We start from the raw sequence: 14,878 nt of genomic DNA on the forward strand, positions 1-14,878 counted from the left end.
AAACTGCCAGATGGTGAAGCATGATTCATCACTCCAGAGAAAGCGTTTCCACTGCTCCAGAGTCCAATGGCGGCAAGCTTTACACCACTCCAGCCGACACTTGGTGATCTTAGGCTTGTGTGCAGCTGCTCGGCCATGGAAACCCATTTCCCGAAGCTCCCGACGAACAGTTCTTGTTGTTGCTCAGACATTTCCGATTCAAAATAACAGCACAGTTGATCAGGGAAGCTCTAACAGGCCAGAAATTTGACGAACTGACTTGTTGGAAAGGTGGCATCCTATGACGGTGCCACATTGAAAGTCAGAGCTCTTCAGTAAGGCCGTTCTACTGCCAATGTTTGACCTTGGTGATTGCATGCCTGTGTGCTCGATTTTATACACCCGTCAGCAACAGGTGTAGCTGAACTACCCGAATCTGCTAATTTGAAGGGGTGTCCACACACGTATCTTGATCCTGCTGTCCCAATTTCTTCTTGCGCTCTCCCCATCTTTGTTTCAGATCAATCTCTCCCGCCAGCTCTCATTTCCTCTCAGACTCACAGTCTTTGCGTGCAACCAGGAGAGATGCCAATTGACCTGCTGTCAGGATATTCAGTATGGACTTGTTGATTCTAGACTCAGAGCTTATCTAATCAATATGGAGAACATCTCAAACTGTGCACCAGTTCCAATGACCACCTCGTGAGTGGGAGCATGTGTGTGTCAGATGTAAAATATATAAAAGACTGACTTATTATGGCAAGTAGTGTGTGTGTGTGTCACACAAATGTATAAAATTACCATCTTGTGACAAGACGTGTGTGATGTCAATGCATAAAATGAGCAGCTCATCCTGACAAGGAATGTCTGCGTGATTGATTTTTCCAGTAAGTAAGCATGGGAAAGAACGTACAACAGAGACCAATCCCCAAGAGCACATCACAGGGAGAGAGAGTGAGAGCACACATCAGACAGACAGGACAGACAGAACATCACAGGGGGAGAGAGAGAACGAACACATCACAGGGAGAGAGAGAGAAAGGACATCACAAGGAGAGTGTGAGAAATAACGAATGGAAACAGCAGTGAGGAAGAGAGAGAGCAAGAGAATGGACAAGCCTCAGCCTCTCTCAAATTGGAAATGTCAGCATCCAAATTGAATCGCTGACTTCAGCTGAATCCAATTGCTCACTGAACTAACGGACACCAGTCGTCCGTTGGTGCTTTATTACCAGACAGAAGCAAATGATCCAGTCCATTTAGCCACTGATCCCCAGACAGAAGCAAATGATCCAGTCCGTTTAGCCACTGATCCCCAGACAGAAGCAAATGATCCAGTCCATTTAGCCACTGATCCCCAGACAGAAGCAAATGATCCAGTCCGTTTAGCCACTGATCCCCAGACAGAAGCAAATGATCCAGTCCATTTAGCCACTGATCCCCAGACAGAAGCAAATGATCCAGTCCGTTTAGCCACTGATCCCCAGACAGAAGCAAATGATCCAGTCCATTTAGCCACTGATCCCCAGACAGAAGCAAATGATCCAGTCCGTTTAGCCACTGATCCCCAGACAGAAGCAAATGATCCAGTCCATTTAGCCACTGATCCCCAGACAGAAGCAAATGATCCAGTCCATTTAGCCACTGATCCCCAGACAGAAGCAAATGATCCAGTCCGTTTAGCCACTGATCCCCAAACAGAAGCAAATGATCCAGTCCGTTTAGCCACTGATCCCCAGACAGAAGCAAATGATCCAGTCCGTTTAGCCACTGATCCCCAGACAGAAGCAAATGATCCAGTCCGTTTAGCCACTGATCCCTAGACAGAAGCAAATGATCCAGTCCGTTTAGCCACTGATCCCCAGACAGAAGCAAATGATCCAGTCCGTTTAGCCACTGATCCCCAGACAGAAGCAAATGATCCAGTCCATTTAGCCACTGATCCCCAGACAGAAGCAAATGATCCAGTCCGTTTAGCCACTGATCCCCAGACAGAAGCAAATGATCCAGTCCATTTAGCCACTGACCCCTGCAGTGCCCCTATACACTCGGGTCCTCAGCATAATAAAGCCTGCTATACCTCTGCAAGACATTGAGTACGGTTACATGCACACGACACCATTATTGTGGATAGTCAGATTAATATAAGTTTGTTTAAAACGTTTACATACTTTGCAAGAATAACTATTTCCCTAATAATCCTGTTGACAGCAGTAAATCACCAATGAAAATAAACGTTCTACCACAGTGACAATGTTATTTTTGCGAAGCCTATTATATTCAGAGTTCGGGCATATAAAGTTTGTATCTGAAAACTATTTCTAAAGATGCACACTGTTTTCCAAACTCACTTCACTTGTGCATAAGAGGGAGGCTTGCAATACCCGGTGCTGGCACATGTGCAGATCAAACACACCACTGAAACGCTGATTAAGCGGTTTACGTGTCCTAATCATTCTAAAGATTGCAAAATAAAATGTGTGTTTAAAATTGCTGTATGCTTACCTCGATTTTGACATTAAACCAATTCAGATAAGCAGAGTAAGGTGTTTGTGACTATTACCATACTCGGCCTGCTTGACACAATCAGTTTAATATCGAATTATTAGTGTTCATGTAAACGTACTCACTGTCTGAATCTATTCTCCACACTATCAGGAGACTTACAGCAGAGTTTCATGGCTCCAAACAAGAGGAGCCTCCATTCACAACCAAGATGATCCAGTCCCAGCCAGCACACCATCCCCAGCCCAAATCTCCCTCCCCAAGCCAGCACTTGCTGTAACGTCTCCTCTCCCCATTCAGCTAAACGGTTTCTACGGCAACTCCCCTCCGTGATCAGAAGTGTAAATATTGAAGCAGGGATTTGAGGGTAAACGAAACAGTGGGAGTGAGTGAGAAAGAGATATCGGGGGGAGAGAGCGAGTGAGAGAAAGAGCCAGCATGAAATGGTGTGCATTTGTAACAGAGGTTTTGCAAAGTGCTCACCTCTTGTTATTCTCTTGTTAAGCTCTGAATGAGTTTGGCTGCTGGTAGCCTCCCTATGGCTGTAGTGTTGTGCCATTTTGGTATGTGAAGAACAGTGATTAGAATATAGCTAACAGGACAGCCTGATCCCCCCTCTCCTATTGTTTTCTATTTACAGGCTTTATGGAGCAACAGAAACACTAAAGAAATCAATAAAGCTTCTATCAGTGTGAAAGTCGTGTGGAGAAGAAACTGTGTGTTCGCTGAGAAAGACAGGATCAGAGAATTGCATTAACTATGTTAAGGGACAATTTGAGAAAGTGATGGAAAAGTGGAGGGACATCTCTCTTCACATGGTTTTATTGCAAGAGAAGACTCCTTTACCACAGCGCGTCTAAAACAGAAACATGGAGAAGCTACCTTGGGGAATACAAGCCAATGCCTGGCATCTCAGTGTATGCATAGTCATATACTGTCTGCATGTTCCTGTGCCCCATTTCCAAAGTATAATTAAGCATTAAGGCCAGAGGGGTGTGGTAAGGGCTGTTCTCAGACACCCCTGAGATGCCTTATTACTATTATAAACTGATTACTAAGATAAATACAATTCATGCATCAGACCAGTGGTTTATTGTCTGATATACCTCTGGCTGTTTCAGCCATAATAGCATCCAGTACCCAAACTACCCAATTTATAATATACCATGCTTTCCTCTGAAGCATTCCTACAGAACAAATAAATACTATTAACATCAGTGTAGAGAGAAGATGACACACACAGGATTCCTACATAATGAGGCTACAGAGTTGTGACAAAGCAAGGACATGGGGTGGACAGAGTTATGCTTCAGAAGCTGCTTCCATTAGCTTCTCTTACATTATACAACTTCATTCCCTAAACTTTACTCCATCTTCATTTAGTTTGGGAAAACACAGCAGAGGGGAGAGAGAGCTGGAGAAAAAGAGGGATATTGTGAGGGAAATTGAGAAAAGGGGTAGAGAGAAATAGAAAGGGGGAGAGTGAGACAACCCCATGCCCTATAATAAACCAACACTAAAACACTAAGTAAACCAGTTGATGAAGAATAGGGCTTGTGTTCTAATGGGCTATAGAATAATGCATTAATGTCACACGTTCCACACAAACAGCCCAGTGTGTTGGTCTGTGAGATAGAGACAAGAAAACCATGCAACAGAGGGTGACTGTATGGGGCACAATACACACACACACCTTCCTTCGCAAGGCGAGACATTGAGCTCTGCGCCACACTGGGACTGCCTCCAGAATTACTCCACTCCTGGCTCCCTTCCGTGAACTCACACACCTGGCTTGCGGCCATGAAAATTAGTAGTTAATGTCTGACCGTCTGGGGGGGGGGGGGGGGGGGGGGGGGGGGTTGACTGAGGAGAGAGCTTATGGGTAAGCTTACTATGGGTAAAGACATCTTTTTATAGATCAGAGCCGAGAAACACACACCAGCAGGCCCTCCCCCACTTTCTCTCCACAGTAGCAGAGGCAGTCACTACACACATAACTGTATACAGTCAACCCAGGAAGTCTGAAGTATAACACACTATCAGCTAGTCTCGCTGTACTGACATGCCACTGATTAGTGTACTGGAGGCTATAGATTGACAGAGACCAGTGGCCAACTCTAGCTCCAACACAGCTGATGCAGCTAATCTAGGTCCTGATGAGCAGCTGATTGGTAGAATCTCAGTATCCAGTAGGTCTGCAGGAGGAAGGTAAGCCACCTCTGGTATACAGCATCTCCATGCTCAGGCTGTCACTACTAGAGTATTATTCAGTCTCTGGGACTAACCTAGTGAGGAAACAGTCACTTACTGTCTGTCAACACACAGCCTCATCGTCTCCAGTCCAGTATGTCCAAAACCCATGACTAACTGACTGACAGACACACAGATGATTAAATCCAAATGTCTTTCTCCTTCAACCCTTTTCCGTAGTTGTCTCCAGTGGTTAGCGTCAGGGATGACTATTCTGGACTGATGTGCAGTGTGCTTCTCTGACACCTTCCTGGGTGTCCTAGCTTTACCCAGGTGGGTGCTAGACATCGGTAGTGGAGGGGTTCTACCCATGGAGCCTGACTTCAGAGAGTACCACTGAGAAGCGCTGCATCAGCGACAGCAAGGGCGCCCTGATGAACGGCTCTGGACCAATCTGAAACCCCGTGGATGTGACCTCCCTCCATTTCATCTCTGAACTGCCTCTACTCTAGCCTTCCTCCTGGCACCGACTATGCAAGCCATTAACTAACTACCCTGCCTGCCATGACAGTCCATCTACTGTTTTACAAAATTGCATTATTTTGTTTTGTTGTTGCTTAAAGTGCTATGAAATTGTAATAAAAAACACTATAAGTTTAATTTATAATTATTAACCTTAGCCACTTCATCTCACTCCCTCCCTTTCCCCCATTCTCTTTTCTTCCTCCAGCTCTGTCCCTCCATCTTTCCATCCCTCCCACTGGTTATATTCATGTGCTCTGCGCATGTCGATTCATCAGAAATCTCCCCTGGGCAAGAGGCTGCCTCAGCACTTCTAAAATAAGCCCCGGCTCCAAACACAATATAATTGTGCTGTTCAACATTTCCTACAGACGCCTCCCTCGTCCCGCCTGCCTCCCCTCATCAACACAGTAAACAATGAAAAGCGAGGGCTCCAACTTGGTTTTATATTCAGAGATGGGGAGAGTATGGGTGTATGAGTCACTGGGTTTTGACATTTTGCTTTATTGTTTTCTAAACAAGAGTCAGAGAGAAAGGAAAGTGAGCGCCCTCAAGGCATAATGCAGCATTGACTTGCTGATATTATAGTTGCTTTGAGCTACAGTATAAGAGAATACATAGCCTTGTCAGAGTATGCTATGCTGACTGAGGTATGCAAAACCACAGCACAGACTACAGCAAACCCCACAATATAATGTAGACAGAACAAACAGAAGGCAAAACAGCCAGAGAGAGAGAGGTTTCCCACTGTCAAGGCATAAGGACATTGACTTACGATCCAGTCCATTGACGTAGCGGATGGAGACCTCACAGTGTCCCCACACGGCGCTGACGATGGGGTACAGCCTCTTGCCCTTTAACCCTCTGAAGGCCACGCCCAGGTACTGGCCGTCCACCATGAAGCTGAGTGAGCCCTCGTCCATGTCCAGCACCACCAGCAGGGCATCTGGCAGAACAAACGACTCGTCTGCCTCCAGAAAACATGGGTATGTTGGTGCCGAGGTGGAGGCCGGCCGGTTCTTACTGTCATAGTAGAGTCTGTTCCGGCCCAAGTCCCAGCCCCACGACTCACAGTCCGAACCCACCAGGGCTGTGTAACCCACAGAGTGTAGAAGAGCGTCAGCCGTGCCCACCCCTACGACAGCGTGTGTTCCTCGTTGTCTCACCGGCCAGTGGATCCGCCAGACATGGAGCCCCCGTGTGTAGCCCACCTGGCCACGGATGCAGTCGGTGCTCTGGGCTACCGGGTGGCGGTGGAAGGTCAGCTTGTCATCCTCCTTGACAAAGACATTGAGCGAGCGGTCTTCGGGGTTCCAGGCGTGGTGGAGCTGCAGGTCAGAGGTCGCAGGGGGCATGTCCAGAAGCAGGTCCAAACGAGGAGGCCGGCAGAAGTCTGGACCCCGCAGCTCACGGCGGACCGGCCGGTATGAAGGCTCACCCCGTGCGTCCACTGACTTGATGCTGCCTGAGATCTTCTGACCCATCGCTGCAGAGGGGGATGGAGGGAGAGGGGGATGGAGGGTGGAGCGAGGGTAGTATGGGGCTTCCCGCCGTTACCTCATGGACGCTGTAGCCAGAAGAGCAGTCGTCCCAGGTTGAGAGACGCTCACAGAGACACTCAGTCCACGGTCAGAGGAAACTCGCAACTAGAGGAGAGACAGAGGAAAACATTACTTGACTTTATCATGACATATTCTCACTTTCCCAAACTCATGTTACACACAGCAGCTGTGCAAAGACAACTGTTTTTAACGGCCCTTTTCCTTACATATTGAAAATGTAACTCTCAAACAGACAGGCTAATGCAGCTGCAAAAGACTTCCTTCACCCAAATTAAAAACACAACGCATCAGAAGAGTAGAGGGGGAGGGGAGGAAGACACGAAAGAAAGATGTACCAGTCTGAAACAGCCTCCGGTTGCCCTGTGGTTCCTACCAGCCCTCTGGAAGAAGAGGGAACATCTGAGCAGCCTCACACTCCAAGGGCACCAGACATGAACGTTCACAACCTACACACCAAACAAGAGGAGGCTGTCCCACCACCCCAGAAACGTAGTCACTCAACCACACACTTACCAGATACTGAACAGAGAAGACCAAACATTGTATAAGAAAACACACCATGACAAATGTGGGGTCACTCACATGCACACAATGAAAAGGCCTTTGTGTGTTCTTAAAAAGGAAGGATATTCTAGATGGAACACAAACATTCCTCTGGGTGGAGACTAAACAAGACCAAAAAGATTCGAGAAATCATTCCACAAAGAGGTAAAACAGTCAGTTACCGTGCCACAGATTTTACATAACTATCTCTGGCACATTCACCCTGCCACTACATTTCCCAAAAACCCACCGACTTCATCTGTTTCCACCTGTTCCAAAATGTCCCATTTCAAATACTCCCTCCCTGTTTGAGGAAAGAGACCCACTCCACAGAGATAGAGATAGAGATAGAACACTTAACTGGCAACCTGCAACTCCCTGAGAGAGCTGAGCTGCTGCTGGGACACAATGGCGGGAAGCGGTCACATTCAACCCAAACACCAGGGGGAGGCAGAGGAGACGAGGCGGAGGAGGCAAGCCAGGTCCAGATTTAATAACCACATAACACTGAAACTACGGTCTGTGCGAAGCAATACACATGCGCCAGTGTGTTTCAAACCTCATTTGCATTGCACTGTCTCTCTCTATACAAATTAAAGCTACGTCTTCCATTTACATTAGATTTGTGTACATTGTGAAATTGTTAGACAGTACTTGTTAGATATTACTGCACTGTTGGCACCAGAAACACAAGCATTTCGCCACATCCGCAATAACATCTGCTAAACACGTGTGTGTGACCAATAAAATGTGATTTGATTACATATTAATTTATAAGTTTATAAATGACTCATGGTGCCATTTGTGCTGGAATGAAGGGTCCTATTTACCACAACGCATAACGCAATGAGGCCCACTGAGACTCACTGATCACACTGTGTTGTATGACATGCAGACACTTGCTGACGGAGATAGTGCTAAAGACGGGTTAAGTGGCTTGTCTCATCTGAGGGAAGCTACTCGTCATCTTACGACCCCTGGGGGGAGAAACATCGAGGCAGACAATTAGATGACAAACATTGAATGGAAAAGGAGTGACATTCTCTCCTGCTGATCTCAACTGCATTACCAAGATGTCTGCAGTCACGTCAATAGCATTAGCAATGCGCGTGCACACACTTCTGAGACTATGTGCTGCTGGTGTGTTTCGGTCTCTCTATCCTGTGAGTGAAGTAATGTCTCTCTATGCGTGTTGTGAGTGTTCTCTTGACCCCTGTGGCCAGTGTGTGAAGGCACACACACCAAACCATCTGGTGTTTTATACAAATCTGGGCCTCTGTCCTCTTCAATATATTTTGAGCTGTGGAGGATAGGAGATGGGTGTGAGAGTGTAAGAGCTCACCCACTACAACAAATGTCATTCTGCCGCTCATTTGCCGTTCGTTCAACATTAGTTTTAGGGACCACCCACCGGTGGGCGTCTGACTGCCAATATTTTCGTGTGATTCTACATGTAGAAATCGGTTTATAAATTACGGCTGGCACTCTGAACAGAGGTGCTAAGTCTGCAAGATGGCGCCGGAGAACAAGGCTGACGTTTTACGTATTCCTAATGAATTGTGTTTTTTTGCGTTGCTTCTAACATATTTTGTAACTTATTTTGTACATAATGTTGCTTCTACCGTCTCTTATGACCGAAAATAACTTCTGGACATCCAAACTGCAATTATTCACCACGGACTGGCAGAGTCTGACGAGCACCACAACGTCAATGATATACTGCTTTCCTGGGAACAGGCCCAGATCCCGTAATTTGCATGAGGAGGAGGAGAAAAGGGGGCCAGGGGGCGGGCTGCCTTCGGAGAATTCTTAGGCGATTGAATAAACCCCCACTTCCTTCCACTCTGCTAGCAATCTTTGGAAAATAAAATCGATGACCTACGCGGAAGATTAAACTACCAACGGGACATTCCAAACGAATAACTTATGCTTCACGGGGTCCTGGCTGAACAACGACAATATCAACATACAGGTGGCTGGTTATAAGCCGTATCGGCAGGACAGAACAGACGCGTCTGGTAAGACAAAGGGCAGCAGACTATGTATTTTTGTAAATAACAGCTGGTGCACGATATCTAAGAAATCTCAAGGTTTTGCTCACCTAAGGTAGAGTATTTAATGATAAGCTGTAGACCACACTATCTACCTAGAGAGTGTTCATCTGCATTTTTCGTAACTGTCTACATACCACCACAGACTGATGCTGGCACTAAGACCGCACTGAATGAGCTGTATTCCACTATAAGCCAACAAGACAACACTCACCCAGAGGCAGCGCTCTTAGTAGCCGAGGACTTTAATACAGGGAAACATAAATCCATCTTACCAAATTTCTATTAAGATGTGCAACTAAAGAGAAACGTGTAAAAAACTTTTTTTTTTTTTTTTAAATCACTGGACCACCTTTACTCCATTTACACCATACAATGCATACAGCTCCCTCATCCCCATTTGGCAAATCTGACCATAAATCTATCCTCCTGATTCCGACATACAAGCAAAAAATTAAAAGCAGGAAGCACCAGTGACTTGATCAATAAGAAAAGTGGTCAGATGAAAAGCTACAGGTCTATTTTGCTAGCACAGACTGGAATATGTCCCAGGATTTCTTTGATGGCATTGAAGAGTACACCACATCGGTCTTTGGCTTCATCAATAAGTGCATCGATGACGTCATCTCCACAGTGACCGTACGTACATACCCCAACCAGAAGCCATGGATTACAGGCAACACCTGCACTGAGCTAAAGGCTAGAGCTGCCGATTTCAAGGAGTGGGACTCTAACCCGGAAGCTAATGAGAAATCTTGCTATGCCCTCTGACGAACCATCAAATGGGCAAAGCATCAATATAGATCGAAACGTACTACACCGGCTCTGGCGCTCGTCGGACGTGGAAGGGCTTGCAAACCATTACAGACTACAAAAGGGAAGCACAGCCGAGAACTGCCCAGTGACACGAGCCTATCAGACGAGCTAAACTACTTCTATGTTCGCTTCGAGGCAAATAACACTGAAACGTGCATGAGAGCACCAGCTGTTCCAGAAGACTGTGTGATCACGTTCTCTGCAGCCGATATGAGTAAGACCTGTAAACAGGTCAACATTCACAAGGCCAGACTGATTACCAGGATGTGTACTGTGAGCATGCGCTGACCAACTGGCAAGCGTCTTCACTGACATTTTAAACCTCTCCCGATCCAAGTCTATAACACCAACATGTTTTAAGGAGACCGCCATAGTCCCTGTGCCCAAGAACACTAAGGTAACCTGTCTATATGACTACTGACCCGTAGCACTCACATCTGTAGCCATGAAATGCTTTGAAAGGCTGGTCATGGCTCACGTCACCATCATTCCAGAAACCCTAGACCCACTCCAATTTACATACTGCCCTAACAGATCATGCAATCTCTATTGCACTCCACACTGCCCTTTCCCACCTAGACAAATGGAACCCCTATATGAAAATGCTATTCATTGACTACAGCTCAGCGGTCAACACCATAGTGCCGTCAACGCTCATAAATAAGCTAAGGACTCTGGGGCTAAACGCCTCCCTCTGCAACTGGATCCTGGACATCCCAACAGGCCGCCCCCAGGTGATAAGGGTAGGTAACAACACATCTGCCACGCTGATCCTCCCAGGGGCCCCTCAGGGGTGCGTGCTCAGCCCCTCCTGTACTCCCTGTTCACTCACCGACAACGACGAGACTGACCTCCTCCCTATAGGCTGAGACCTGGCTGCATGGTGTCAGGATAACAACCTCTCCCTCAACATGATCAAGACAAAGGAGATGATTGTGGACTACAGGAAAAAGAGGACCAAGCACGCCACCATTCTCATTGACGTGGCTGTAGTGGAGCTGGTTGAGAGCTTCAAGTTCCTTGGTGTCCACATCACCAACAAACTAACTAACATGGTCCAGGCACACCAAGAAAGTTGTGAAGCGAGCACAACAAAACCTATTCCCCCTCAGGAGACAAAGGATTTGGCATAGGTCCTCAGATCCTCAAAAAGGTTCTACAGCTGCACCATCGAGAGCATCCTGACTGGATGCATCAATGCCTGGTATGGCAACTGCTCACCCTCCTGCAAGGCACTACAGAGGGTAGTGCGTATGGCCCAGTACATCACCAGGGCCAAGCGTCCTGCCATCCAAGACCTCTATACCAGGCAGTGTCAGAGGATGGACCTAAAAATTGTCAAAGACTCCAGCCACCCTAGTCATAGACTGTTACCGTATGGCAAGCGGTACCGGAGCGCCAAGTCTAGGTCCAAAAGGCTTCTAAACAGCTTCCAACCCCAAGCGATAAGACTCCTGAACAGCTAATCAAATGGCTACCCAGACTATTTGCATTGTACCCCCCTCCCCCTCCTTTAACACAGCTGCTACTCGTATCATCTAGGCATAGACACTTTAATAACTCTACTTAGGTGTACACCTCAACAGGTGCCCCCGCACATTGCCTCTGTACCGGTACCCCCCGTCTATAGTCTCTCTATTGTTATTTTACTGCTGCTCTTTAATTACTCGTTACTTTTATTTCTAACTTTTTTTTTAAACTGCATTATTGGTTAGGGGCTCGTAAGTAAGCATTTCACTGTAAAGTCTATACCTGTTGTATTTGTCGCATGTGACTAATAACATTTAATTTAATTTGAAGTGTCCATACCTTAATGGAGGAAATCTGGAGTGATGAACAGAGGCGAGAGGAGGGAGATTACAGGAAGGGGGAAGAGATGGGTACAGAGATGGGTACAGGAGGCAGGGATGATGAGCAAAGTAGAAAAATCAGAGGAATATGAACATCACTAGTTATTCTGGTACACCTCTCCTCTGTTAGTATAGGTGAGAAGAGCTGGCTGGCGTTGGCAGTGTCGTTGTTAGCATAGCAAATACAGAGACTGGCAGGACAATACAAGGCCACACAGAGACTCATACATGCCTTGCAGGCGCATTATAGCAGACAAGATCAAACGAGTGACAGCGGCTTTGAACCGACACATGCACAGACATGCAGTTTTCCACATGCACAGCATCTGAGTTATAGAGCTAATAAATAGCAGATTATCTGATTCTAAGTGGATTTTAAAACCGTGCATGTCTTCGCTAGCAACCCTTTGTTCCCATACATCCTATCATATCTGTCCCCTTAGCACGCCTTTCTCTCAGCCACGTGCTATCCCTTGGCGCTAAGATTGTTGTGCCTCCCTCCCTCCCCTGTTCCTCCCCTCCATCTCATGTGCTTTGTGGAGCAGCAGATGCCCGTCACACAGTCCTAACTCAAGAGTAAATCGTTTTCCATTGCATTGTGTTGTTGTCTGTGTCGTGGGCCATTGGCTGGCCGGGGATCAATACAACTCCACTGGAGAAAAACCTCTCTAGAAATGACTATTGAGCAGAGGGGAAAACACCAGTGATATGTGGGCGTATTGGAAGATGAGGGGTTACACTTATTAATGTGAAATTCTGAGGATAACTCCAATGACACACAAAAGGTTGGCAGAGTTTGAGCTATTTTAGTGATCCAGTCCATCTGAGCCAGGACTAGCGGACACACTCTACCTAACACAAATATTACTTGCTCTAACAGGAACTTAAAAATACAACACTGAGGGATTTACTGTGAGACTGAATAATACTCCACTACCATAGTGCAAGTACGACAACAAACCATAAGATACTGTTACAGTGAGAGAGCCAAGATGAAATCCAATACTTCAAGACAGAGCATAACATCCTGATAATGAGTGTGCTTTACTGCTTACTGTTAAAAAAGCAGCGCACGTCATCTCACAGGACAGAAAAGACAGTGACTCTCCTACTCTCCAGACTTGTGTAACCCCAAACCTACAGGAAATGGCTTCTCTTGCTCTGTGTGCCAAACAGCTGTGGAATGCTAGAGTACCACATAGCTCCCTTCATTTTATATTTCCCCTACTGAGTCCCTATAACATGCTAGCACAACCTTGCTTGAACACAACTGTGCCACACACAGAGAGCTAGAGACAAAGCGAGACAGAGAAAGACAAGGAGAGCGAGCGAGGAAGAGCAAGCGTCAACATGGAGAAAGAAACAGAATGAGAGGAACTTCTTACCATGCGATATCCAAGGTCAAGCTGGTGTCAGCAATTAGATTTCTCACGACTCAGGGCAATGTGTACACTAACACTAGAGGAGAGGAAATCCTAAAAGCCTTGTCTAACTGTGGCCAGAATAGTAGATCGAGAGAGAAATACAGAAAGCGAGAAATAGAATAGAAATGTCAGTAAGTGACGCCACAACAGGAAAACAGTCTTGCCTCAGTCAGTTCCCAGCTACGACAGGAAAACAGCCACTGCAAGGAGAAAGGGGGGGAATGAGCGAGGGAGGTGGCTAAGCATAAGGCCACAGAAAGTCTTTACCAACTATTAGAAAACACCCCAGTCTCTCTTTCCCTCTGTGCTTCAAGTGGAGCGATGGAACAAAGCAAAAGAGCAGGAAAGAGAACAAAGAGACTGGTAAACAGTCCCTCACTGACTAAGTGACTGATGCAATAGGCCAGTCCTGAGGACGACGAAAAATGAGAAGTGAATAGAGAGTAGAGAATCAGAGCGGTTGTTTTTGGGTAAAGGTTCTGTGGACATGCCACTGACCAAACCTTCCAGAACTCAGAGCGGAAAGCAACCTTGGCTGGACTGTACTTTGCTGGTTGCTGCGGAGGCAGCCTCATTAGGAGTGAGGGAAAGAGAGAATGCTCTGTAGTGTTCCTTCAGTAGGAGAGACTGAATAGAGGGAAACTAAGGGAGAAAGAGGGAGGGCTCAATGATGGTGGGAGAGCTGTATCATGTTACTCCTCTCACAGACACATAACCTTACAAGTATGGAGAGAACATGCCATACTTGTTCATATCAACAACATGTCAGCCCTCTCCCACCTAACCTTCTCACTATTCAGCTTTGCAACCATGCCCGCCTCTTCTCTTGCCTTCTCAGTGCCTATCCATCCCCCTTTCCCTCTCATGTTTCTCCCCTGAGAGACAAGAAAGCCTTCCCACCATATCTGCTCCTACCCACACTTCAGAGCGGCATTCCTCTCACCATGCCCTTTCCTCAATCTGGAGTGGCTTAAATCACAAGCTGTAGAGTCCAGTCAATGCTCTATACCACACACACAGAGATAAATTATATGACCACCTGCTAATACATTGGAATGCATTCTGTATAAAAAAAAGTTTGCATAAGAGAGCGCACATTAGGACACTATAACCGGTTGTTTCTGCTTTGTTTTGACGTAGGCTCCTGTTGAGTGACAGCAGCTCTGTGTGTGTGTGTATGACCTCTGTGTTAGACAGAAGACCTCCCCTCGTCTGAGCAGAGCAGGACAGCACCGAGCACAGCACCGAGCACAGACAGGAAACCCTTTCAACGCCACTGCCACTGTTTTTACATTCCGGACAATTTCAACCCTCACCACAAACATCAGTCAACTAGCTAGCTACAACCTTTGCTTTACAACTGTCAAAAGCACAGTCCCTTACAGAGAAGGCAGCATGATTCACTGAAATTGAGAGAAAGAGGGAGAGAAATTTGG

General features: G+C 46.6%; 1 protein-coding gene across 4 annotated transcripts in view; it reads right to left on the reverse strand.

Moving 5' to 3' along the window:
• The window catches only part of LOC135553106 (SPRY domain-containing SOCS box protein 4-like), a 43,466-nt gene that overhangs the window by 3,878 nt on the left and 24,710 nt on the right, over nucleotides 1-14,878 (reverse strand). For 2 of the 4 annotated variants that reach the window (XM_064985208.1, XM_064985210.1), the window contains one exon: nucleotides 5,972-6,842. In XM_064985208.1, the coding sequence (XP_064841280.1) occupies nucleotides 5,972-6,680 (709 nt within the window). In that variant the 5' untranslated portion in view covers nucleotides 6,681-6,842. Of the gene's footprint in view, nucleotides 1-5,971; nucleotides 6,843-7,093; nucleotides 7,227-13,403; nucleotides 13,742-14,878 lie in introns of those variants that run through there. The other 2 variants (XM_064985211.1, XM_064985209.1) reach the window with 2 other exon arrangements.

This window comes from Oncorhynchus masou, chromosome 13, assembly GCF_036934945.1.
Source record: "Oncorhynchus masou masou isolate Uvic2021 chromosome 13, UVic_Omas_1.1, whole genome shotgun sequence".
Lineage (NCBI taxonomy): Eukaryota > Metazoa > Chordata > Actinopteri > Salmoniformes > Salmonidae > Oncorhynchus > Oncorhynchus masou.